The 24211-nt window shown below is 44.9% G+C and overlaps 1 protein-coding gene and 3 non-coding genes across 7 annotated transcripts; 3 read left to right on the top strand and 1 right to left on the bottom strand.

The window, feature by feature from the left end:
• Nucleotides 1-2842: 2842 nt before the first annotated feature.
• TRNAG-CCC (transfer RNA glycine (anticodon CCC)) lies at nt 2843-2913 on the bottom strand. Its single transcript has one exon. It is a non-coding gene; the product is annotated as a tRNA-Gly (tRNA).
• Nucleotides 2914-3016: 103 nt separating this feature from the next.
• On the top strand, nt 3017-22706 carry LOC144714574 (uncharacterized). 4 transcript variants are annotated; one of them, XM_078589349.1, is made up of 10 exons: nt 3017-3298; nt 3821-4052; nt 4142-4357; nt 4447-8068; nt 8146-8417; nt 8551-8750; nt 8856-9153; nt 17387-17509; nt 17601-17640; nt 22462-22706. In XM_078589349.1, exons 2-7 carry the CDS (start codon nt 3846-3848, stop codon nt 8923-8925), a joined length of 4587 nt encoding a protein of 1528 aa, XP_078445475.1. In that variant the 5' UTR covers nt 3017-3298; nt 3821-3845; the 3' UTR covers nt 8926-9153; nt 17387-17509; nt 17601-17640; nt 22462-22706. The 4 variants fall into 4 exon arrangements, with proteins under 4 accessions (XP_078445475.1, XP_078445474.1, XP_078445473.1 ...); XM_078589348.1 differs by having other exon boundaries at nt 19718-22706; XM_078589347.1 differs by having other exon boundaries at nt 19709-22706.
• On the top strand, nt 21562-21650 carry LOC144714716 (small nucleolar RNA snoR26). Its single transcript, XR_013584448.1, has one exon. It is a non-coding gene; the product is annotated as a small nucleolar RNA snoR26 (small nucleolar RNA).
• LOC144714715 (small nucleolar RNA snoR26) lies at nt 22021-22109 on the top strand. The gene has a single exon (XR_013584447.1). It is a non-coding gene; the product is annotated as a small nucleolar RNA snoR26 (small nucleolar RNA).
• Nucleotides 22707-24211: the final 1505 nt, after the last annotated feature.

Genomic DNA, 24211 nt, shown 5'->3' with positions numbered 1-24211 from the left:
TTGCAGTCGAGCAAAATCTCATCTACATTCAAAATCAAAAATATATATTCACTCATACTGAACTCATGGTGCACGCATTCATCAACATTATTCATCTAAAAACCATGTGAGATCATGACTTTATGAAATTTTTGATATAATTAATAGGAAGCTTGCTTGCACCTATATATGGATTTCATTTAATTCGTAAACCATTTTCTTTGAGTCTCCTGATACATAGCTTTTGGCTCGCATCATATACAATGATATAAAAAGTATCATGCACTACTCACAAAAAATTAAGGACTACATGCTCACACACAATAAGTCATATAACTCGAAAATCATTCGGTATTGTGATTCTGACTTTGCTTGATGCCAATATACCAAAATATCATAGAGGAGTGTAAATAATAACTAATATTATCTTCCACCATGGTGGCATAATACATCGCAATGTTAAGGACTTTCGCCAATTTTAAGGATATAGAGACCAAATACCTAGCTGTTAAGGAAAGACTTCAGAATGGACAGATATTTACAAATCATATTGGGACAAACTCCATGGATGTGAATCCACTTACCAAACGCTTACTACTGGAGTGTTTTAGAGCATGCTGGTCGCATGGATGTTCTCCCTTGAGAAGAACTATGAATTATAGTTTTAATTTTCATTTGATGCTCATGATGTTGGGCATGTAAATATCTATGCATACATAAATGTGGTATTATGTTTATCCAATTTGAATGTTGATCTCCATAAAGTTGGATCAGTTGGAAATGTTCACTTTTACTCACATTTTGTCGACAGTGCCAAATTCAAGTATTTTGTTGACATGTTAGCAATCTGACTCATGGATCAACGAGAAAAATGGAGAAAAATTAGCTACTTAAACTAATCTACGAGTTGGTACTTGGAGGGTATTTTTCTCGCTCTTTTCTATATATATACATACTAATGTATCTATAATAGACTCTGACATCCATGTAAAAATAATATATGAAATAAAAAAATTTGAGATCTGTCAAGTTTGTCAATGCTAGTCATTGATTAAAGTTGAAAAGAAAAGCATAAGCATAAGCAATCACATTAGTGGAATTTAAGAATCTATGATTAGCACCTTTCACTTACATTATTATCTTCTTCTCGACACCTCTCCGTCTACATCCATCCATGTTTAATCCATATTGCCCATCATTATAATCCGCTATGCCCCCTTATTACTCTTATATAAATATTAATGTACATATTAATTATTGACTATATCTCCGCGATGATCATCTTCACATATCATCATATTCGTTATCTTAAAAATATCTGTTCTCATTCCCTAAAATCACCACTCAAAATTCATTGATTGGGCAACCCTCATTTTTCATTTGGAGATGACCGCACTCATCATTATATAGTCGTAGTATTTAGAGTAAATAACCTATAAATTGTATTGATTAACTCAAATATAAACCCTAATTTTTAATTCATCATACAACTTAATTATTAGTCGATAATGTGATAAGTCAACAAGGTCTGTGTGCCACATGCACTCATGGTTGTTGCGCATCTTCGGGTGAGAATGTTTTAAATGTCTATAAAAGGCCTGCATGCTTCCATCCATTGTACACTTGATTATATCTCACGTGCCGCGTGGGAATTTGTTTTGGCTAATTAAAAATGAACAGATGTGGCTATTTACCAACTCAAGAAACATGCAAACATGTAATTACTTAATGTTCCTACTGTTTGTCTCTTTTTTATGACGACCATATGAGTCCCCTCTATCAAAATAATTAATGTATCAAACTATTTATTTTTGCCACCAATACTAGAGTTGGGAAACACTTACTTTACAAAATTCAAGTATTTTGTCAAAACAAATTCCCACGCTACGTACGTTACATTTTTGTGAAATTTCTATGCTACACATCCAAAATTGATCGAAGTCATTTGTCAGATGAATATAGTGAAAGCTGTTACAATCATACATTTGATTGATGATGGATGAGGTTGTGGTAGCATTGTAATAACAATTTTTGTGTTAATAACATTATGATGTTAAGGTTTCCAGATGATGAGGCATGTGTTGCGCAAGTGGGGGATTGTTAGATCTTATGCGGGCTACCACATATCTTACTCTACATTTGAGGTTATTAGTAGCTAAAATGATGTGTTTTATAAGGATTGGGATTTAGGCATTACTCACAATACTATAACATATAAATATAGACACAAGTGTAAACACTGGGTCAGTTGCAGAATATTGATGGGTAATTTTGTAATATGGCATATCCATATGGGTCTAAAAACAGTAGTCGTGGTCCCTGGATAAAGTAGTATGCGAAACCCTTGGTCCCCATCTCCACTGCTGTGATTCAGAAAATCCGTTTTCATCCATCTTGCAAAATATTATATTAGGAGGATCAATTTGCCAAAAGCGACAGAATGAACCGCCAACCATAGACGGCAGTGATTTTTTTGCCGCACTAAAATTTATTTTATGTTGTAGTATTGTGGCGTAACCCATTTGGAGGCCAAAATCAACTCAATAGTCACGAAAGAGTTGCAAAACGTAGAAAAAAAAGCGTTCTGCTGAATTAATACATTTTATACATTACCCGCTAAATATAAGTCAAGATATTAAATAATTTCCATGAAATCTAAGAATTTAAATACCTTTACATGTAGTAATATTTTTGCGTGATCATGGCCTCCCTCAACCAGGGATTCGTTTGATGAATCAAAACTGAGAAAACTGATTCTAATATTTTCGACGTCTGAAGGGATACTAACTGAAAGAAGTTAGCAGGACAGTCTTTCTTTAAATGTGGAATCGACAAAGACTTGCGTATATTTGCAAAAAGAAACTGCGCATCCAGGGAATCGAACCCTGGTCAGTACCGTGGGAGGGTACTATGATACCACTACACCAGATGCGCTTCCATAACGATTAACTAATTTTAACCAATTTAAAATTAATTATATTTCCTAGGGTACACCGCCTCCAAGTCCGAATAAAAACCAGTCGACGAAGGAACTCTCACTGAGATCTCTAAATTATTGGTGGAAGTTCTAGCTGTAACCTCCTGCCGTAAAGATCTTGTTCGTTCGTTGATTTGCGTTTTCTCCTTTGTTCTTGGTTCTGCTCAACTCTTGCTCATGCTTAATCTTTCTATGCACTGGGATGAGGGCTTCTTGATCAATGCTAGGTTTGTAAAGGACGCGCTTCGTTGATGAACTCTCGGCATGCGTGATTAGGTCTTCTGGTGACCTATGCTAAGCTCCATCCAGTACTGTCATCGTTCAGCAACCTACCTTAAACAGGTAACTCTCTGATTTCTGAAAAAAAAAACATTTTAGTGGTCTTGGGGTATGCGCCACCGGCTCTCTTGCGAAACAATCTTCCATAGAGCTGTAGTACTCTCTTTTTTTGGTCGTCGTTTGCTGGGAACATGCTCTCGATCTTAGGCTGAGTTGACGACACGAAGTATTTACTGTTGTTTCGCCCCAATGCTTGCTTCCCGTATGACCTTACACTCCTTCAAATTTTGCGGAATAGTTTCAGATAATTTTCCTGGTGACTAAGCGTAGTCTACTGTGAAACTACTCCCGCAACTAGTGCCGTCTGTCTGACGCAACTAATTCACGTTTAACCGACTAAAGCTTTCGTTCGAAGATCCGACTTCTTTGTATAAGAAATTACCTCTTTCGTCTCTCCGGCGCATGCTCATTTTTCATCGTTGAATCCATGTTTGATCCATATATCTATTTTTCATTCGTGTGATTTCTTCATTTGTGCAGTCTTCCCTTTTAATATGCTCATTTACTTTCCTTTTTCAATCCTAGGCCGTATAGCCATTTCTGCAGCTTCATGGGTTTCGATAATGAGTGCATTCTGAACATTCAATCGCTGCCTGGAGAATATTTTTGCCCCGTGTGCCGCACACTTGTCTATCCAAACGAAGCATTGCAGGCGGCGTGTACTCATCTCTATTGTAAACCATGCTTGGCTTACATCGTTGCAACAACATCAGCTTGCCCGTACGACGGGTATTTGGTTTCAGAGGCAGATGCAAAGGTCTGGCTTATCCGTTTCAGATTTAATTTTCAATGTTTCGCTCTAGATGCAAAGATCTTTTTATTTACATTTCTATTCAACCTATCCAGCCACTCCTCGAATCTGGCAAGCAGACCGCGGAGGCAATTGAAAAAATCGAAGTCCACTGTCTCTATCATCGTAGCGGGTGCCAATGGCAAGGGACTTTATCGGAGTGTGTCACTCATTGCTCGAGTTGTACTTTTGGAAACTCCCCAGTTGTGTGCAACAGATGCGGTGCACAAATTGTCCATCGCCAGGTGCAGGAGCATGCACAGACTTGTCCAGTGAGTACACGCCGTCTCGCTTATACCCCAAATGCTAATTTATATCTTTTAAGTTGAAGTATACTCAAAACATATGCGGCCTGCTGCAGGGAGTGCAGCCTCAGGCGCAGCAACTGGATGATGTGCAGTCACAGAGCTCAGCTTTACAGACCCAGAGTGCTGCTCCGTCTGTGGCTCCTGCTTCTCAGCAATTATCTTCTCAACTTGGAGCGAGTCTTGCTGCTGCTGTTACTTCTGGTGCTCCATCCACAGCAAGCTTGGCTAGCACCGTGTCTTCTACTACAGGGCCTCCAAAGGATTCTTCTGCCACATCCATTACTACTGCTACTCCACAATCGCAAGTCCCAGTTCAAGCTCTCACACAGGAGCAGTGGAGCCAGCAGTACCAACAATATTATCAGCAGTATCCAGGATATGACGCTTACCAGCAGCAACATCAACAACAGTATGGTTATTATCAGCAACAAGCTCCACAGCAATATGCGCAACCATATGTGCAGTCCCATTCAGTCCAGGGTCATCAACACCCTCAGACGTACGTTCATCAACATTCCCAGGTAACGCTACAACTGCCTCAACAACAAAGCCAACCTCAGCATACCCAAGTGCATGGACAAGCCCATCCTGTGCAGGGTCCGCAGCAGGCTCAGATAAACGTTCAATATCATTCTCATCTTCAGCCTCAGCCTCAAGCCCAGGTCCAAATGCAATCCCACTGTCACACTGCTTCAGTAGGTCCTCCGGGTCAACCGCAGGGTCAAGTGCCTGGACAAACAGTACGTCCACAGACTCAGCAGCATCAGATGGCCCAAACAATGCAGGCACAGCTTCTTGGTCAGCCACCTGGCCAGCAACATGGCCAAGTTCCTCAGCCTCATGGGTTTCCCATGCCTCATCCACAGCCTAGTCAGCTTCAAAATCAGCCTTGGCCGCAACAGCCACAACATTTGGCTAGACACAATCATCCTGGCCAGCCCCAACAACAGCCGCCCCATGCTCAATATATATCGCATCCAAATTCCAATTTCCAGATACAGTCACAGCCTCCAGGTCAGAATCTTCAACTACCCGCCCAGTCCCAAGCATATCCGCGACCTCATTCCACTATGCAGCCTCCCTTCCACACACAACAACAGGGCCAGCTCCATTCTCAGCCAGTTCGCCCGTCACATTTGATTAGCCAAAATCTTCCACAACCCCAGCAGCAAGCTCTTTCACAGACTCAGGCGCAGCAGCTTACTTCTCCCGCGAACGCTGTTACTGGTTATCATTCCTTCCCTCAGCCGCATCTTCAAACTCAAATGCTTGGTGCTTCTGTGCACCAGCGTGGAGCGCCAATTTATCCCCAGCATCATGGTACGCCGCAACAGCAGACTCAGCTCCAGTTTCCATCGTCTAATCATTTTGCAGTTCAGCAGCCTCCACAGACACAAATGCGGCCTTCTCTATCCCAATATCCGGTTCATGGTCCCCAGAACCTATCAGCCCCCTTGGTACAAGGATCGCATCAGCATTCTCCTCACGGACAGCAATTCCATCACTCTCACCTGCCACCGCAACAGGTCCAGAACCATGTTCAGCATCCAAAACTAGACCAGGCGCCACAGCATCCTGTCATTTCTGTTCAACAACCGCAGACTTCTTCACATCACAATCAGATAAAACAGCCGGGGTTTCCTTCAACTCAACCTTCCACTCAAGCCCGGCAGAACCTATCGCATGACCAGATGTCCTTGCCACAAGTTCCACTCCCTCCATCGCAGGCAGCAAGTCAACCATCAGTCCCGTCTGCACTGTCTAACCATATAACGTCACAAGATCCAGCAAAACCATTACCTAATGGTATGACTGCTCAGCCACATAATTCTTCAGAATCTGAAGGTCAAGACTCTCAGTTCCCCTCATCACCTGTGTGTAACCTCAACGTTGCTTCGGGGGATTTGAATGTTTCTAATGCAGAAACTAATTCTGATGAGATGAAAGGAAATATATCTGATGGGAAAATTGACTCCGAAATAGCCATAAGTGTTGGCATTGAAAAGGGCGCTGGAACTACACCAACTGATGGAGTTAAAGATTCTGTTGAGGGTGGGGCACGTGTGTTCTCCAACATCTCTGCAGATGAAGTTTCATGTGAGCACAATGGTGGGGGTGATGCTGTGGGAGAAACTGTGAGTACTTCAGACGATGTGAGAGGTCTAAAGGATTCAGAGAAAGTCGAAAGCTGCGATATCAGTGGCAGAATTCCATCTCAGACTGTTGCTGATGTTGTGCCAGGGCAGCTTACAGCCCAAGAATCTAGTAGCACGGATGGACGTCTTACTGTGCAGGCCCTGGCTGAGGAACCAGTCGTTGAGCCATCTCTAGACCAGAGAACTCCAGTAGCTCCAAATCAAGTAGCTTCATCTGGCCGTCTCGGGGACGTGCTCCCTCCAACTCTGAAGCAACCGAGCTCTCAGTTTGTTGCGGTTCCTCGTCATCTTCCCGTGCATAATCTGGAAAGACTTGTCGAGAGAACTCCTGGTTCATCGCATGTGCGTAACACTCCATCCCAGAAGCCCCCAGAGGCTGACAGTGTGCTGCGTGAGCAGGTGGCTCCAATGGTCCCTAACTCTGAAGGAAGATTCAATACAATAATGCCCTTGGCTTCAAAGTCTCATCCTCCTGAGATGCAGATGGCAAATAATCTGCCCAGTGGATTGCCTGGTCCCAATGGGTCATTTGCACGGGGACCGCCTTCATTAGTGTCTCCCATCTATTCTCAATTACGAAGTCATGAGCCCATCCCACCGTCCCATGGTGTTCCTGGTATTCCGAGATCCACCCATCAAGAACATTTTGGCATATCTACTTCTAGACCGCCCACTGTGCCTTATGTTACCGCTAGTTCGCTTGATGGCAGGGGTCCAGTGCAATCTCTGAGTTCGAATCAGCCCAGTCCTTATAATTCAGGGTTGCCTTTTCTTCCTCGCCCAATGGCTTTAGAGGTGTTTCCTCCTGGAAATATGTCAGCTGGACATTCAGAAATGATGACCAATGGTTTCCCCGGGAGAGCAGATTCTTCTGTACCGCATACTTTTGGAGCTGAAAGATTTACAGTGGAAGATCAGCAGAAGATTCCACCTGAGGGATCCAGACCATCCGCAGGACCCCACTTTGGGCCTTATGTGGATCCAGTAAGAAGAGTAATCGATAGAAAAAGGTTTGAGGAAGATCTAAAACAATTCCCTCGGCCGTCTGAATTGGACTCTGAAAGGCCAGCAAAGTTTGGAAACTACGCAACATCTTATGTGAATAATCTTGATTGGAATTCATATCCTATGGGTCCTGACAGTGCATCTCAAGGAATGGGTGGATTTCGCCCAGATGGAATCCCAGGAGGCAAAGGAAGCAGTCCATCAATGCCAATTCAGATGACTGGTACCCACCGTCCCGTGGGTAGCGATGGCTTATCTTTGCGCCCAATTGACAGCATCAACCAACAAAGACTATTTGATCTCAATGATGAGCATTTGAGAAGGAAGACTGATACTGTTTTTCCTGAATTTCGACGACCTGGCCCAGAAATTGGTAGTCATCATGTGGACAGTAAACAACTTTCAAGAAGTCCGAGAGGCGAATTTTCTGGCCCCCCAACAAATAGGTTTGGCGGTGTGGCTTGTGGGTTTGGTGGCCCTGCCATTTCTGAGGGTTTTAGTTTGCAGAGATCAGGTGAGCTCTCTAGCTAGGTTGTCTAATTTTTTGTGCTAGAAATTTGTCATCATTCTTTCTTATTGTTTTCCCCCCAGATTTGTTGCCTGGCCACCTACGTCGAGGTAGTGGGGAAGATATGAGGCTAGGTCATGGCATTGTTCCTGGTTTAAGGGAGATGGACACCGTTAATCGTGATGTGATGCCTAGTTATATACACAACGGTGATTCATTTGGACCTGGTGGCTTTCGTAAACATCCCCCCAGGGTTGGACTACCTGGCCTGGAAAATATGTATTCAAGGGATTTTTCTCGGATGGGTGATCCCCTGCCGGTTGATTTCTCGAATGAACCTCGGATGTTGGATTCCGTGAGTGCCATTTTTTGATTGTGTATAGATTTTTTGCAAGTCAATATCATATGTATTGGAATTATTTTTTCTTTCTTTTGTGACTCTAGTATTGACCACGGGAAATCACCTTCGCCTCTTTTTTGGTGTACAGGGCTCCTTGCAAAGTGGCCAGGATACTCTAAATAATCTTAGAAAGAGACAAGAAGGTTGCACGGGTTGGTGTCTCATTTGCAATGTTTATTGTGAGACAGATGAAGGTCGGAATTTCCATTATCAGACTATGGAACACCAGAAGAGAGTAATGGAAGTCGTAACCACCATCAAACAGAACAATGTCAAGAAACGGAAACTGTAAGTTCTTTTCTGGGTAGATAACATAACATCATCTTTCTTCCCTTATCTCACCTAATACATCTGGAGATGTAGTTTCATGCATGGTCTTTCCTCTCTCTCCAGGTCTTCTGAAGAGCGAAGCGAATCAAAATTTCGGAAAGCTGGACTTGATCAACGTCCTTTTAGAAGCTAGCTATCTTTTGATCTATGCAGATAGCGACATTTTCTTTGCTATTTCTTTCTCGTTAGATATCTTTTGTATCAAGAATAGACTCTGATTTTCTCACAAATTAATTGGGCTGCTTGATCCCTCAGCTTCCTTTTTCAGGCAAACGGTACAGTTTTCTGGTTCCAGTGCGTTGGGGTAACGGTTGTGGCATACTAAAGTTAGTGGATAATTATAAATGTTCTGCTGTTAAAGGTGTTGTTCCTTTCTCATTTAATTGGCAGCTATAACTCTGTAATTGAGTTTTGCAAGTTAAAATTTTCGTGAGATCTTTGTCCTCTTGATGCTTAAAATTCCATACCTTTTTTTTTCCTCCTGTCCTATCAATCGAAGGAGTTGGAATTGGACTTCCATTCTGTTATCTCCGTGACTACTGTTAAATAGAGTGGCATATGACAGCGTTTTATGGGTTTGTGTTAGGTTTTACCTTAGTTTGGTCTTCCTTTATGCGTAGGGTGGCTTTTAAGACAACGCTTTTTGGATTCCCATGACAATCGTTTTGTCTACTTTTCTGAGTAGAGTGGCCATGGCAATCCAGTATGAGAACTTCTCTCTTGTCTTCTGTGTCTGGTTCTTCCCGAAGAAATTTTAGTTTTTAAAGCTCTTGGGTACCCTGTTTTGTTGTCGAGTACTCTACACACCTAAATTCAGCGTTTGGATTCTAGGCATCGCTTTGTCATTCGTTCGTTTAACAACTTCGGAGAATGTTTTTCGTGGTAGGTTTTAAGAATCGATGCGCCATAAGTCGCCAGTTGTCACCATTGAGTAGTTCTCTCCTTACAAATCACAATTAGTCTCTAAGATTGGAACTCCCTATGAAGCAGTATATCATTGTCTTCATAAGGATAGTAGTGATTAACGTGTAGTAGTAAATAGGGAATATAAAAGAGATCTATTCCTGTTAAGGACATTGCTTCTCCTGGAAACCTTAATGTGGAGATGAACGAAATGACACTCTTGCTTTCTCACATATAGGAAAAGGTTACCCTACAGTGTTATGTAGGGTTACCATGTGGGCCATTCTTATTGAATGGTCCTTACTGTGCCTTCGAAGAAGACCTTTACACGTGAGACTCATTAGAGCACACTCACAAATGGAGTAAAATAAAAGATATGGAAATAAGAGACAAAACACTCTTTTGATTACTCCGAATCACTTCATGTATGCATATTGGCTTCGATTTGTCACCAAATTCGTATACCTCATAGAACAAGCTATTGTGGATAAATCTCCAACTTCTTGACAATCTTGGAAGAGTCCTAAGGACGGCTGAGCACAATTCGGGAAAAGCTTTATAAATGGGCCATAAGTTCTGCCATTTCAGTTAGGTCATCCATTTATTGTTAAGACTCAAAACTCGTATTTATCCAAAGTTCTCCTACCGGTTCTCATTTGATACTTATTTTATTTTGACAGAATAGCATTAGAGTATTTATCACCTAGCAGCTCTGTTATTCAATCATTTCCTTCGATCTACAGAAAACATCTATTGTATAATTGAATCTAGGTGATGTTAATCTGTTGGTTGGGGCTATCCCTTGATGTTGTAGCCAAATCTTCACAGTTGGAAGTGTCAGGGTGTCTGCGTGGTGCCAAGATGTCTTCAGCGGCGGCTTCTATTGGTGCATGTCAAGAGAGGAAGAGGGAAGATAATGACATAACCCCAATGGAGTACATGTGTGGGTATATATATACCCTAGGAGAGAGAGAATGATAAGAGGGCTAATGGGCTTATAGAATAGGGCCCATTAGTCCATAAGGCGTAATATCTCACTAACACCCCCCCGCAAGCGAAGTGTGGATGTCATCCATGCCGAGCTTGGACACTGCTCGTTGTAGGAGAGGGCGAGATAGTCCTTTGGTGAGGACATCGGCAGCTTGATCAGCGGATGGAACAAACTCCAAGTCAAAGATGCCCTCGTCCACGCGCTCCTTGAAGAAGTAGCGGTGGAGTTCCATATGCTTGATCCGTCCCTGTTGGCCGGGGTTCTTTGCCAAAGCGATTGCCGACTTGTTGTCGCGGTAGAAGTGGATCGGGCCTGAATACTCCACACGAAGGTCATGGAGGATCCCGTATATCCACTGGCCTTCAGAGGCCCCATCGGCAAGTGCCCGGTATTCCGCTTCAGCACTGGAGCGGGACACTTTGTCCTGCTTGCTGCTCTTCCAACTGACAAGACTGCCGAAGACAAAAGTGCAGTACCCCGTGGTGGAATGACAGTCCACAACTGAGCCGGCAAAGTCCGCATCAGTGTACACCTTCACGGTCCGCTCCATACTCCGAGGAAAGAACAACCCCATCCCGGGGCAGCCCTTTAGGTACGCAAGTACCCGGTTGGCCGCCTGACGATGGATCTCCCGCGGAGAGTGCATGAACTGACTGAGGAGGTTGACGGCGAAACTGATGTCGGGGCGGGTGCAGTACCCCGTGGTGGAACGACAGTCCACAACTGAGCCGGCAAAGTCCGCATCAGTGTACACCTTCATGGTCCGCTCCATACTCCGAGGAAAGAACAAACCCTTCCCGGGGCAGCCCTTTAGGTACTCAAGTACACGGTTGGCCGCCTGACGACGGATCTCCCGCGGAGAGTGCATGAACTGACTGAAGAGGTTGACGGCGAAACTGATGTCGGGGTATGTGTAGGTCAAGTACAGGAGTTTCCCTACCACCTGCTGGTACTGATATGCGTTCACCGGTGCTGAGTCCTCCCCCTTACCCAACTTGACGTTAGGGTCGATGGGAGTACTAACCGGCGTACACTCGGTCATGCCTGTCAAGGCCAGTAGGTCGACGGCATACTTCTGCTGTGACACAAAGATCCCCTAGGGGGAGTAGGCCACCTCAAGGCCGAGGAAGTAGCGAAGAGGCCCGAGGGCCTTGATCTCGAACTCCTTGGCCAACGCAGAGCTGAGGCGGCCGGCCTCTGCAGAATCGGACCCCGTGATGAGGATGTTGTCGACGTACACGGCCAAGATGGAGACACCCGCAGGACTGTGACGGAAGAATAGGGAGGCATCCCCATTGCTCTGAGTGTAACCCTCGGTCTTCATGATTGAAGAGAACCGACCGAACCACATCTGGGCGACTGTTTCAGTCCATAGAGAGACTTCCGCAGCCGGCAGATGGTGCCCGGAAGGCCAAGGGTATACCTGGGAGGTGGCTGCATGTACACCTCCTCCGTCAAGTCACCGTGGAGAAATGCATTCTTCACATCAAACTGTCGTATCTGCCAGTCAGAGTGAGCCGCAAGCGCCATACGACTGAGTAAACCCCCGAGCCACAAGTCGAGACTTGAGGCACTCGAGAGTACCATTGGCATGATGCTTCTTGGCATGAATCCACTTGCAATCCACCCCATCTTGCCAGGAGGAAGTGGAACGTCTTCCCAAGTGTGGTTCTTGAGCAAGGACTGCATCTCCTCATCCATCGCCACTTTCCAATGAGGAGAAGCAAGAGCATCGGATAGGCGACGAGGAAGTGGATGCGACTCGATGTGAGAAAGAAAGGACCGGTAGGAAGGGCTTAGCCGGTCAAAAAAGAGTTAGTGAGATAAGGGGTAGAGAGGGGTGCGAGTGCACTGACGAACCCCTTTTCGAAGGGCGATGGGCCATCCCAACTGAGCGTCATCATCAGTAGGCGAGGGAGACGCATCGTCCGACGGAGGAGCGGAAGCAAAGGGGGGAGAAGAGGCTAGCTCCCCGGGGTTAGAGAGAGGCTCCCCGGGGGAAGGAGGTGCACTAGGAGAAGGATACGGTGCACCGAGAGTAGGAGGTAGCTCCCTGGGGTGAGAGAAGGACTCCCCGGGGGAAGGGGGTGCACTAGGAGGAGAATACGGTGCACCGGGAGATGAGGCGGTAGGGGGCAAGGGAGAAGTGGACGTGGCGGGAGACAGCGACGGTGGAGGAATGGGTCCCACAAATGGAAAGGGTTCCAAGGAAGGAGTCGAAGAAGCCTCATCCAGCGGAAGGCGTGACGAGGTAGAGTCACCAAAATAAGACTCATGCTCGGCAAAGGTGACGTTTGCCAAGATGAAAAACCGCCGAGACGGAGGGTGGTAACAACGGTAACCTTTCTGGAGAGAAGCTTACCCGACGAAGACGCACCGAAGAGCTCTAGCATGGAGCTTCGTGCAAGAGGGAGTCGTGTCGTGGACGTATGCCGTGCACCCAAAGATGCGAGGGAGTAGTCCAGTCCGCAGCAAGAGATGGGGGAAAGCCGTGGTGAGACAAGCCAGTGGGCTGACAAACCCGAGGGGCTGGGAGGGGAGACCGTTTACGAGATGGGTACTCGTTAAGACCGCCTCACCCCAATATGCCCACGGAACAGAATAGTTCAGCAGAAGGGTACGGGCGGTCGACGTGACATACCCGATCCGATGTTCTGCCATACCGTTCTGTTCAGGGGTGGCCACACAGGAGGACTCGTGGAGAATCCCATGGTCAGCAAAGTACGTAGCCAGCTCGGTGTTGACGAAGTCCCACGCGTTATCGGAGCAGAACCGCTGAATACCCCGGCCAAACTGAGTACAAACCATGGTGCAGAAGTGACGGACCGTCGGAGCAACCTCAGATTTGGCGGTCAACAAGTAAACCCATGTGTAGTGGGTGGCCTCGTCAACAAAGATCTGAAAGTATCGGTGGCCCTTGAAGCTGGCCAGTGGGGCGGGTCCCCAAAGCTGCGGGGAGGAGACATAAGGATAGCTCGCAGGGCGGGGACATGAAGAACATTGCTGACCACTCCGAGGCCGTCTACAAAAACTGCCCCAATTCCAGCAACACGCAACCGTCCATCACCGGCTGTAAGAACTGTACGGTCCCCACTATGCCTTTCGTAGGATACAAACCGGTCATTGAACGGGGTCATGTGTTCGGTTGCCCCCGAATCAAGAACCCGGCTCGTATCCGATACGAGAGGCGAGTGGGGAGCCGTGTGACCACAATACCACTGTTCAGACGGAGAGAGAGAGAACGCACCAAATCCACCAAAGTGTGCCGTGGACTGAGTCGGAGTCTGCATGGTAGCCACTTGGTCACGGAGACGGGCCAAGTCAGCTTGGAGCTGCTCGATAGTCGCCGGGCTGGTAGAGGGGGAAGAGGAGGAAGCGACCATAGCTTTCCCGTCAGTAGTCTCCTTTTTCCGGTTGTCGTACTGACGCTTCTTACACCACTTGCGAAGATGTCCAGGCTTGCTGCAGTAGGAGAAAATCAGCACGGAGGGGGCCACCTCCGCGGTGGGAGCAGGAGCGGGCGAGGGAGGCCGGGCGAGGAGGGCAGTCGAGTCACGAGCTGCCTCCGGGGAGAGAGTGCCAAGAACATGGAAATGGCTCTCCTCTTCCTGGAGCTCCTTCACCAAGTCGTCAATGGACGGAAGGCCGTCCTTGCGATGTAGGGCACGGCGCCGAGTGTCGTCATATTCCTTGTTGAGACCATAAAGAAACCCCAAGAAGCGGAGGCGAAGAGTGTTCTGGAATGACTTGCACGTCGGATCATCCGTCGGCAAGTAGTAGTCCACCTCGTCCCACAGCTTCTTGTGTTCCAGCGCATAGTCCGAGATGGACAGTGCGCCCTGGCGAAGGTTGCTGGCTTTGGCCACTAGCATAAAGAGGCGCCAGTTGTCCCCTTCGCGGCTGCAAAAGGTGTTGGCCTGGTCCCAAAAGCCCTTCACGGTGGAGCAGCGAGGGAACCGGTCACGGAACGAGGGTGCCAGGGAGGTCGTGTAGAGCCAACCAAGGACGAAGTGTTCCTCGGCTTCCACGCCGCATAGTGCGGATGGGTCAGTGGAAGAGGGGCTTGGGTACAATGCTCGAACAATTGGCGAGCCTTGAGAGTGGTCTCGACAAAGTGACGCCACTGTAGCAAATTCGGGCCCTGGAGACATGTCGAGTCGGGAACCGCCGGCAGGGAATGAGTAACCTTGTGTGACAAGGGTTCTCGTTGAAAATCTGCATCGGTGAAGCCGCTGGCTGTGATGGCCGGTTGATGAGTCTGACCCGTGGAGTAAAGTTCCTCCGACATCGGAACCGTGGCAGTAACTGAGACTGCTGTTGTAACTGGGGCTGCAGCTCGTGCTGCGGCTGCAAGTTGCGGCTGCGGCTGCGGCTGCAAGTTGCGGCTGCGGCTGCAAGCTGCGGCTGCGGATGCGGCTAGGGTTGCGGCTGCGGCTGCTGGCTGCTGGCTGCTGGCTGCAGCTGCGGCTGCGGCTGCGGCTGCTAGCTGCAGCTGCGGCGGCGGCTGCGGCTGTGCGCGGCGGCGGCTGTGGCTGCGGCTGTGCGCGGCTACGGCTGGCGCGCGACTGCGGCTGCGGCTGTGCGCGGCTGCGCTGGCTGCTGGCTGCTGGCTGCAGCTGCGGCTGCGGCTGCCAGCTGCAGCTGCGGCGGCTGCGCTGGCGCGGCTGTGGCTGCGGCTGTGCGCGCTACGGCTGGCGCGCGCGCGCTGCGGCTGCGCTGCGCGGCTGCTGGCTGCTGGCTGCTGGCTGCAGCTGCGGCTGCGGCTGCAGCTGCAGCTGCGGCGGCGGCTGCGGCGCTGCGGCGGCTGCGGCTGCGGCTGGGGCTGGTTCTCCGGAAGCTCCGCGGGCTGGCTACAGCTCGCGCTGTGGCTGATCCGTCGATCACGCACCGGGTTTGCTAAAAAGCGAGAGGGTGATGTCAAACCCTAGATTGAAGAGCTCTGCAGCTCTGATACCATGTCAAGAGAGGAAGAGGGAAGATAATGACATAACCCCAATGGAGTACATGTGTGGGTATATATATACCCTAGGAGAGAGAGAATGATAAGAGGGCTAATGGGCTTATAGAATAGGGCCCATTAGTCCATAAGGCGTAATATCTCACTAACAGTGCAAACAAAAATTGTTTCTGGGAAGAAACAAAGTCGTAAATGTTTTCGTAGCATTGATTGAAATACGGAAATATGCTGGGATCCAAGCTGAATGAAGGTTCGATATGAGCCCAGTTCAGTTCTTAAATTCATCTCGGCGAAACATAAAATTCATGGGCAGGGTATAATGAGAAAAGTATGAGAAAACACAGCGGAAAAAATAACCATTTGAGGCATTTTCAAGCTGGTGCATGAATAATTCCGTGCCCAGCTCGCGCCGCTGACCAAGAATTGGTGTACCTGAAAGTCCTTCGGGGAGAACGCCTGCAGACTGATATGAAGAACGTTTTTAGTATATACTGTCCAATTCAACATATTTTTGTCATCAGCTCTTCCTATATCAGTTGCTTTCTGCCCTTGCTGCCAGTCGGACAGAGGAGGAAGAAACATCAGTGTTCTATGCCATTGAGGTCCCCTCATTCAATATGAGGTCACTTGGGTTTTGGCATAGGTGGACCTGTTAAGGCTCACAAAGGCTTAAGTCGGATCTTATTTGGGTAAAGATAGTATGTTAAGCATTAGAACTCCGATTAGAACTCCGAAGTTAAGCATGCTTGGGCAAGAGCAGTACCAGGATGGGTGACCGCCTGGGAAGTCCTTGTTGGTGATCACAGCATGGGCATGTGATCACAGTTCAAAAAAAAATAATGAACAAAATATAGAAACAAGAAAAATGTAGATATATAGAAGGAAAAACATAGATGCTTGCTGATGCCCCCTCATCAAGCTGGTAGAAAGACGTTCTTCATGTGTAGCTTGCTGGTCAGTTAATGATTTCCTTTGAAGAGATCAGTGATCCTCCCTATATAATTGATACGCATAAAGACTGATATGCACCCTTGACCCCAGGAGTCCTCACCCTCCGTCCATCTCCCTCTTAACCAAATAGAGACTAAAGTCTCCTCATGATGTACTATGCCAACCAGCGATACCTCTCGGCCTTGTTGAGGTGCAGTCATACTGCCCCAGGTGCAGTAAACATTCATCTATGCTCTTTCCCCCCGGATACCCCATCTCGTGGAATCTTAGAAGGCCGTATCTGAGAAGATGCTGGTCAGCTAATGAAATGCATTTCTGGGATTTCAGAGCCATTTGGACAAGGTGATAACTCTGAGCAACATCTTATCGTTTTAAATGAACTCGATGCCTGCTCCACACCTCATTGTCCAATTTATGAAATTAGAATCAGCCAATAATCCTGGAGGACGGCGTCCAGCAACAGCACCAGATAAGTGCTTTCGCGCTTGTTCATCTGACCATCTCCCACGATGGGAGGTTCATCAGTTAAATGATGGTTCAAACTGTCACCGCCATGAATTAGCTACAGTCCCAGGATTAGTAAAAAACATAATTAGGAAAATAGACGAACTAAGAAATCATTCTAGTTGCAAAAGTTGTGGGCAAGCACTCATTGCGGTAGTTTCCTTTTTCTTATCATATTTTTATATAAGCTCCATTTTTTATGGGCGTGTTATAGAATGGTCTACCGTTGGAGAATCTTATTGGTCCCTCTCTTGTAGATGGTCAAATTTTAGAATTTATCATTTTCAGGCTACATGTGAAGATCCATGAGGCGTGGAAGTTGCTTTGTGAGGCAATTCGCTAATTGACAAGATAACTACCAGTTTCCGTAGGGTTTTTCTGGCATATGGATTACGTAATTACTCTAAAATTGTGAGTAACTTCCTCCATTGGGTTGCTGACCATGCCAGTGTGCGGTTTTGTTCATTCTTACATATTATATTTATTTGTCTCTTCTATACAGATTGAAAATTCAAACTGGGACTACGATTGGGCATTGCTTGGTAACGAAGGCGTTTATCACCATTTTTCCAGCATTTTTTTCTTGATTTCTCTTGATTAGGCTTAGTTTAACATCGGTAGATATAGTACCAGTATAAGTTTAGATAGACGTGCTTTTTTTTAGAATGAAGGCTTAGGGAAGACACCAAGAACTCTTTTTGGTTGGGGGTTTGGGAATCATATTCACACATCCTGGTGTTCTGAGGCTGTGTGGAGATCAATGTTAAAACCTTTTCCCCGTTTGGCGTTTTGGTAGGCGACTGCACACATCAAGACTGCTGTGCTGCGTTTAGGTTCTTAACAAGAATAAGTTTGGTGTATATAAATGCGACTAGATCTTCTTTGCGTTTTGGTGCTTAGTAGATGCCGCCTTTATTAAATTCGCTGATGTTTTGTTATGTATATTAGTTATTAATTTTTGGTTCTTGTGTCTGGCGTCCTTTGTCGCCATATCTCGTACAGCAGGGGGTGCAGGAAAACTAGGCAGTCTTATTCAGTAGAATATTTGCTGGTTGAACTTAGGTCGGGGAGTTTTTTTGCAGAAAGATCTGCAAGTTATTCTGGAAAACTCGCAAAAAAGGGAGTTATGAACTTGACCAACGCTTGAGCAACTTCAGGGAAAAAAGTAACTTGGACCTTTAATTTAGATGTATATGACACATTTTGAAGAACTCTGAAGTTATAAGTTTAAAGATTGTTTGTCGGGTGATCGACGTCAATCATCTTTCAAAAAAATAAATTTAAAGATTCTTAGAACAAACTGTTGTCAATGGAGACAGGTGTTTCCTGATAACTTCTACAGAAATCCTAGACGGGAAAGAAACTCGGGTTTGAACTACACGAGCCTTTCACTACACGAGCCTGGTATTAAATACCAGGTCATGAGATACACATATTGGGCTAATAATTAGGCCCATTAGTCTAAAACGGAAATAGGTAACAAATACGAAACATGAGAAATAGGAAATGATGAAAATAGGAGGAGATCAGAAACGAAGAAGTTCGGCTGACACAAACCAGTGAATCCACATTTACTATTTTTCTCCTAATGTAGGCATTTAGCTTCCATCATTGCGTATGATGTAAGATACAAATATGGGTACCCTGGGAGTCATATGATCTGTGGGACTAGCATCATTTGATATTTTCCATCTCTAATTTGAGTTCTCAGTCTCAATTTTCTTATCGAACTGAGGTAATTCCTCTACTGCTGTATTGGAATCAGTTATCTCCTCGGGATTCACTGCAACATACAGAACCCCATATTGTAGTTATCTGCTTGGAATTTCCTCGGTATACATCCATCTGCCTCTTTAACTTGGGAGTCATCCTTGCTAGTGCGGCCCTGTTTCTAGCCTTACTGACATATGGCAGTTGCCACAGTAGATATTTGTTCTGATGGAACGCCTGTGGACTAAGAATCCTCCTTACTGATGAGTGCAGTAGCCTTCCCCCCTGCATGTGTCATCCTGTGATCATGATCTTGAGGTCGCCCTCTATTTCGCTTTCGTTTTCAGCCAGGAAGTTCCCATCTGGTGTTTAATTGGTGCAAGTTAAATTCCAGCAACCATTGAGTTATTGGTCAGGCAGTTCCTTCTGTAGCCCCAACAAGAGAAACACCTACAGTTGTAGCCGTCTTGTCCTGTGAAAAGAATAAATCCTGCCGGTACAATTTGGAGAATCTGATAATGGATGGATTGGCCGGGTCTTGAAAGCGCAACCTCCAGAAAGTTCAGTTCTAGCAAGTTTTTATGATTGACTACATCATTCTCTCAAAGAAAAATGATGGACTACCTCATTTACACTTTTCTTTTTTATAAGAAGTCAAGTGCAATTCTGCAATTAAAAGTCAATCTGCTTCTACGGCTCAATTAAGCTTATCCTCTCTTTCTCCTACACAATTTGAGTAGCTTCACTCAGGTGGACAACCTTTCCCTATGGGGAATCTGACTTCTGACTTGTTTGTACTTATAATTTCTCTCATACAACTTTTTTCTACGTGCCTTTCAAGCCATACATATGGTCCTCGGAGCCAATAGTTTGGACTGCGAATAATATTCTCCTTTGTAGCATTTGTAGGTACTTGGTGATGGGACCTGATGTAACCTGCATTCACTTTGTTGAGATTTAATGAACTTCAACAAATTTCTTGCAAGTGGAGCAAAAAACTACTCTCTCAATAGTACCCTGGAGTCTTGTGTTAACGAAGGCATATTCTGAGTGCCACATTTAAAAAACCCTTTTGAGACGCGCTCTTTTGAAATGGTTCCTATTTTAGCGCAATTAACTGGTGGCAGTGGGTTAATAACGATAGTTCGTCCGATATGGTTATATATCCATTAAAGATAGCACGGACTTAAAGACAGAGAGGACGTCTCCCTGGATCCATTCTCGAGCTTGTACCTCCATCTGCAGCTCAAAGGAGACAGACCACCTAATACGTGGTTGATGAGTTAAAAGATCTCTCAGACACCCTGAGAAGTGTTAGTTTGGAGTATGTGGGTGCAGCAGTGCAAATGATTGTCCCCTCCTTACGAGGCTTGGGATGAAAAATTATATGTAAAAAGGAATGTTGATAGAATGAGAGGTTTTAACTTGGAGTAGGCCTACCTGTCGAGTTGGTGTTGAGTCTGAAAACTTGTTATTGACGTCCTCTCCACCCTGGCTACGGCTCCCAGATTGAAAAAGCGTGTAAGAGTCTTTTATCATTGCTGGTTCCCTCAATGCTGATCTTATTCTTAAATGTGGACGATTATTTGATGGCTTGGACGTAGTTTCTCTTTCTGACTTCAGCAGGGCCAATACTATTTCATGCAGATTTTTATTCATCAACTTCCTAATTTTTTGAGAAAGTGGAAACTCAGAATATTCGTTGGTTGTATCGTTTTGTTTGCACCATGTTTGGTCGAATGTCTCTTTTGTTAAAGGTGATTTGTTCCCATGTTTTCAGAATTCATTTCTCGTCAAGAATAAAAAAGCTAACTTGTGAGTGTTTGTATAATGAGACGCTCCTTAGATATGAATCAGTTGACGTTGGTTTCTTGCACATTTCCTCCATAAATCCCTTTTGAGGAATATATATATAGATTATTTTCATTTTTATTTAATATGTTTGTTTGCCCTCTACGTAATATTCCACTATTTGTTGTGACGATGTGTCTGACTGATATGGGCATTTATAGGGTTAAATTAGTTGCGTTAGCCCATTATGGGCATTGGTTTATTTCACCCTTTCACATTTTCTTTAGATAAGGCTGCCTCCCTCTTGGAGGGCAAAGAAGAATGAAGTTGAAGTCACTTGTCTCTCCTCTTGATATTTGAGTTCTTGAGATCATCACTACACTCACCGCATCTTCAAGTGTCTTGTCCTTGGTCAATCCCTGCCACCTCCTTTCAACCCTTCAAATCATTCTTGTTCTCCTCTCTGACCCCAATAACATCTACTATTCTCCTTCTATTCCTTCCTCTGATAAAAATTTTCTTCTAGGTCTTTAGACAATCTGCTGTAATACATCGTATGGGTTCTTTCCTCTTTGGGAGAAGAAAGGAGCTTAATTTCATTGAACTTCAACCAGTTTTGTTTTGCCTTCTCGTTTTATACTAACTTTTGGTATCAGGGTTTTGGTACTGCCCTTGACAGTCCCTTTCATTAGAACCGAAAAACTCTGTTCTGGCCAAAGTCTTCCTCATTGATGATGTCCTCTTTGTTAACCTTGCACTTTGAGTTGCCAAATTCCAAAAGAGTGGGGAAAAGGCTACTGAGATATAACATGGGCATTTCTGGTTCAGTGTCCTGTACCTGCATTCTACAGATGCATTTTCTTATGATAAGATGCTGGTCTTGCAATATACGTGATAATCATGGAGTGGCTTTCCTTCTTTTTTCGCGAGACAGAAACATTTGTGGAACTTGTTCCATGTAGAAAGCATCAATGATGTGACCCTGAACGTTATCCTTGCACTATGATTGCGCATGAAGATAAACCATGGGGAAAGATGATCTGAGATGGTCCTAGGATGGTTCAAGAACTCCACTCTTTTTATTCATGTCATTTTTGCCCGGAAGCAGTGCCATGGATTGCCAAGAGTTCTCTAAATGTGGCAGCGACTTCTAGTACTGCCCTGGGGACGTCACTTTGCAATTAAGCGTGTAGTTCAAACTATTTTCTTCGGCCAAAAAAAACTTATTTAGATTACTGCTGAGGAAAGCCCAAAACAAATTGTCCTTGGGCATTTCTGGTACAGTATCCTGTGGCTGCATTCAACAAATGCATTTCCTTCTGATAAGATGCTAGTCTTGAAATATACGTGATAATAATCATGGAGCGGCTTTCCTTCGTTTTCCGCGAGATTTAAACATTTGTGGAACTTGTTCCATGTAGAAGGCATCGATGATGTGACCCTGAACGTTATCCTTGCACTATGATTGCACATGAAGATAAACAATGGGGAAAGATGGTCTGAGGTGCCCTTAGGATGGTTCAAGAAATCCACTTGTTTCCGATCGTTTTCTGTCTTTTTTATATATGTCATTTTTGCCCCGAAGCAGCCAAGAGGTCTTATAATGCAGCAGCAGCTTCTAGTACTTACTGCCTTGCGGACGTCGCTTTGCAATTAAGCATGTTGTTCAAACTATTTTTCTTTATACAAATACTATTTTAGATTATCTCTGAGGAAAGCCCAAAATAAAATTGTCCTTGGAAGAAAATAAGGAAAAATCTGGGGCGCATCAAATCTCAGTGCTTGAATGTGTCAGATATGTTTTTTCCTTATTTTCTTTCGCACTGAACATGAGTGGTTCAGCCGCACGAAATCTTTTGCAGATTGCTACAGTGATGATGAAGAATGTTTGCCTAGGAACGGCGATAACAGAGCCGGCTGCCTCTGGTGTGATGTCGATAAAAACACATCGTGGGAGAGGTGAAAGCTAGGTTTACAGTTATGGGTAGAGTTTACTGAAATCGTTTAACATTCTTTCCTCGACGGTGTATGAAGCAGGAATATGATCCTGTGGTTCGCTGATTTTATGGAACCCTTTGATCGTCATCATTCAACTTATTCTTTTCTTTGTTTTCATGTCGCCACTTTGTCCTCTTCCTTCTGGTTGTTTATCTCTGGATCCCTAGCAAGTATTAGAAATGATCCGTAGCAAAATATCTTGTCTGGGGCTGCCAGTCCCTAGTTTTTTGACTTTGCATTTGGACAGAAAAGATCAGGATTCATGATCTCCACGCATAGCCTGCTTTAGCGTTTACAGAGCAGTTAAACTTTATTAGGTTCTATAAGTCCTACATCTATTTGGTATATCTACTAATAGGGAAGGAAAACAGATTAGTGAAAGATTGAGGTGGACAATAGATTTATTTCAACGCTGTCCCTCTAGTTGTATGTAAATGATCGTTATTGCTAGCTTGACCAGCTTCTGATTAGAGTGTTGGCCTGATAATGAAAGTGAGGTTTAGTTTGAACTGAATGGATGACGGGAGGGAGGGATGGGAGCCCTCTCTCGCCCTATGGTATGAAGAGGAATACGAAAGTAAACCCAGCCCAATGGTTGCCTTTATATGTGTTGTCACTGAACGATCAGAGTTTAGGAGGGGTGAACTATGTGAGCTGAAGGTTAAGAAGTAAAGTGAGTAGTTTGATTTATTTCATTAAATTGGAAACCTCAAAACCCTCTTGGATAATAGTTCTGAAAATCACCTCTTTATCCACATTGCGCCTGGATCTTCAAAAGTCTGACTGCAAAAGTCGCTGGAAGCGGCGTAAGTATTAGCTTGCATGTAAATAACTCTATCTAGCTGATGGAAAGCACTTCAGTGGTTGGTACCCCACTGGCTTGGAGGATTTACAACTGCTCTTCACCGAGCTCCAAATTTCCGCCATGCCATGATGGCGCTGTTGCCCTCACTAGATTGTTGAGCGATTATTAAAATTTCCAATCCTGTTCAAACCTTTGAACCACAATCGACATCCAACCCTTAGTGAAGATCTATGCTATCTATTAATTTTATTTCTCATCATAATTTGAATGTGCTCTCATGCCAACTTTCACCCGATAGTTAGAAATGACATCTGATTAGTTATCTCTATATCTTTGTTCTCTTTAGTTCTGATACTTTTTAATCCTGTTAGATGCCTTTGAGTCTCAGCGGTTCTCTTTTGCTGAAATGCTTTAAATGCACGCCAAATACTGGATCGTTCTAGTACTAGCCGACGCTCTAAATTCAGACCCAATGCTGCGTTATGCAAGTACTCTGACAGATATCACTGTGTTAAACATTTATACATGAAATTACGCTGAATCATAGTGATATCTGAAAAGAGTATTTGTATACTTTTGTGAACTGTTGTATTTCCTCAAGATCTTTGCATGTACTAGCGCCATATGGCAAAGTTTGACTAGTGTATCAATTCCAATAATGAATGTAATATTAGTTCCTGTATGATTTTTATTTCATCTTGCAAATCAGCTTCATGTAAGACTGTTAAATATGACTATCTCCCAATCTTGAAATTTATATCCAACAAAGTGGTTTGCTGGGAGTTTTTGTCTCAACATGTAAGTCCATC

This window comes from Wolffia australiana, chromosome 17 (genome assembly GCF_029677425.1).
Source record: "Wolffia australiana isolate 7733 chromosome 17, ASM2967742v1".
In the NCBI taxonomy this organism is placed as follows: domain Eukaryota; kingdom Viridiplantae; phylum Streptophyta; class Magnoliopsida; order Alismatales; family Araceae; genus Wolffia; species Wolffia australiana.
This window is presented reverse-complemented; position numbering and strand designations above follow the sequence as displayed.

Coding starts and splice junctions, on each gene's coding strand:
- LOC144714574 (XM_078589349.1), top strand. CDS start 3,846: ATGGGTTTCGATAATGAGTGCATTCTGAACATTCAATCGCTGCCTGGA. Junction 4,053..4,141: donor TTTCAGAGGCAGATGCAAAG/GTCTGGCTTATC, acceptor CAACCTATCCAG/CCACTCCTCGAATCTGGCAA. Junction 8,418..8,550: donor AACCTCGGATGTTGGATTCC/GTGAGTGCCATT, acceptor TTTGGTGTACAG/GGCTCCTTGCAAAGTGGCCA.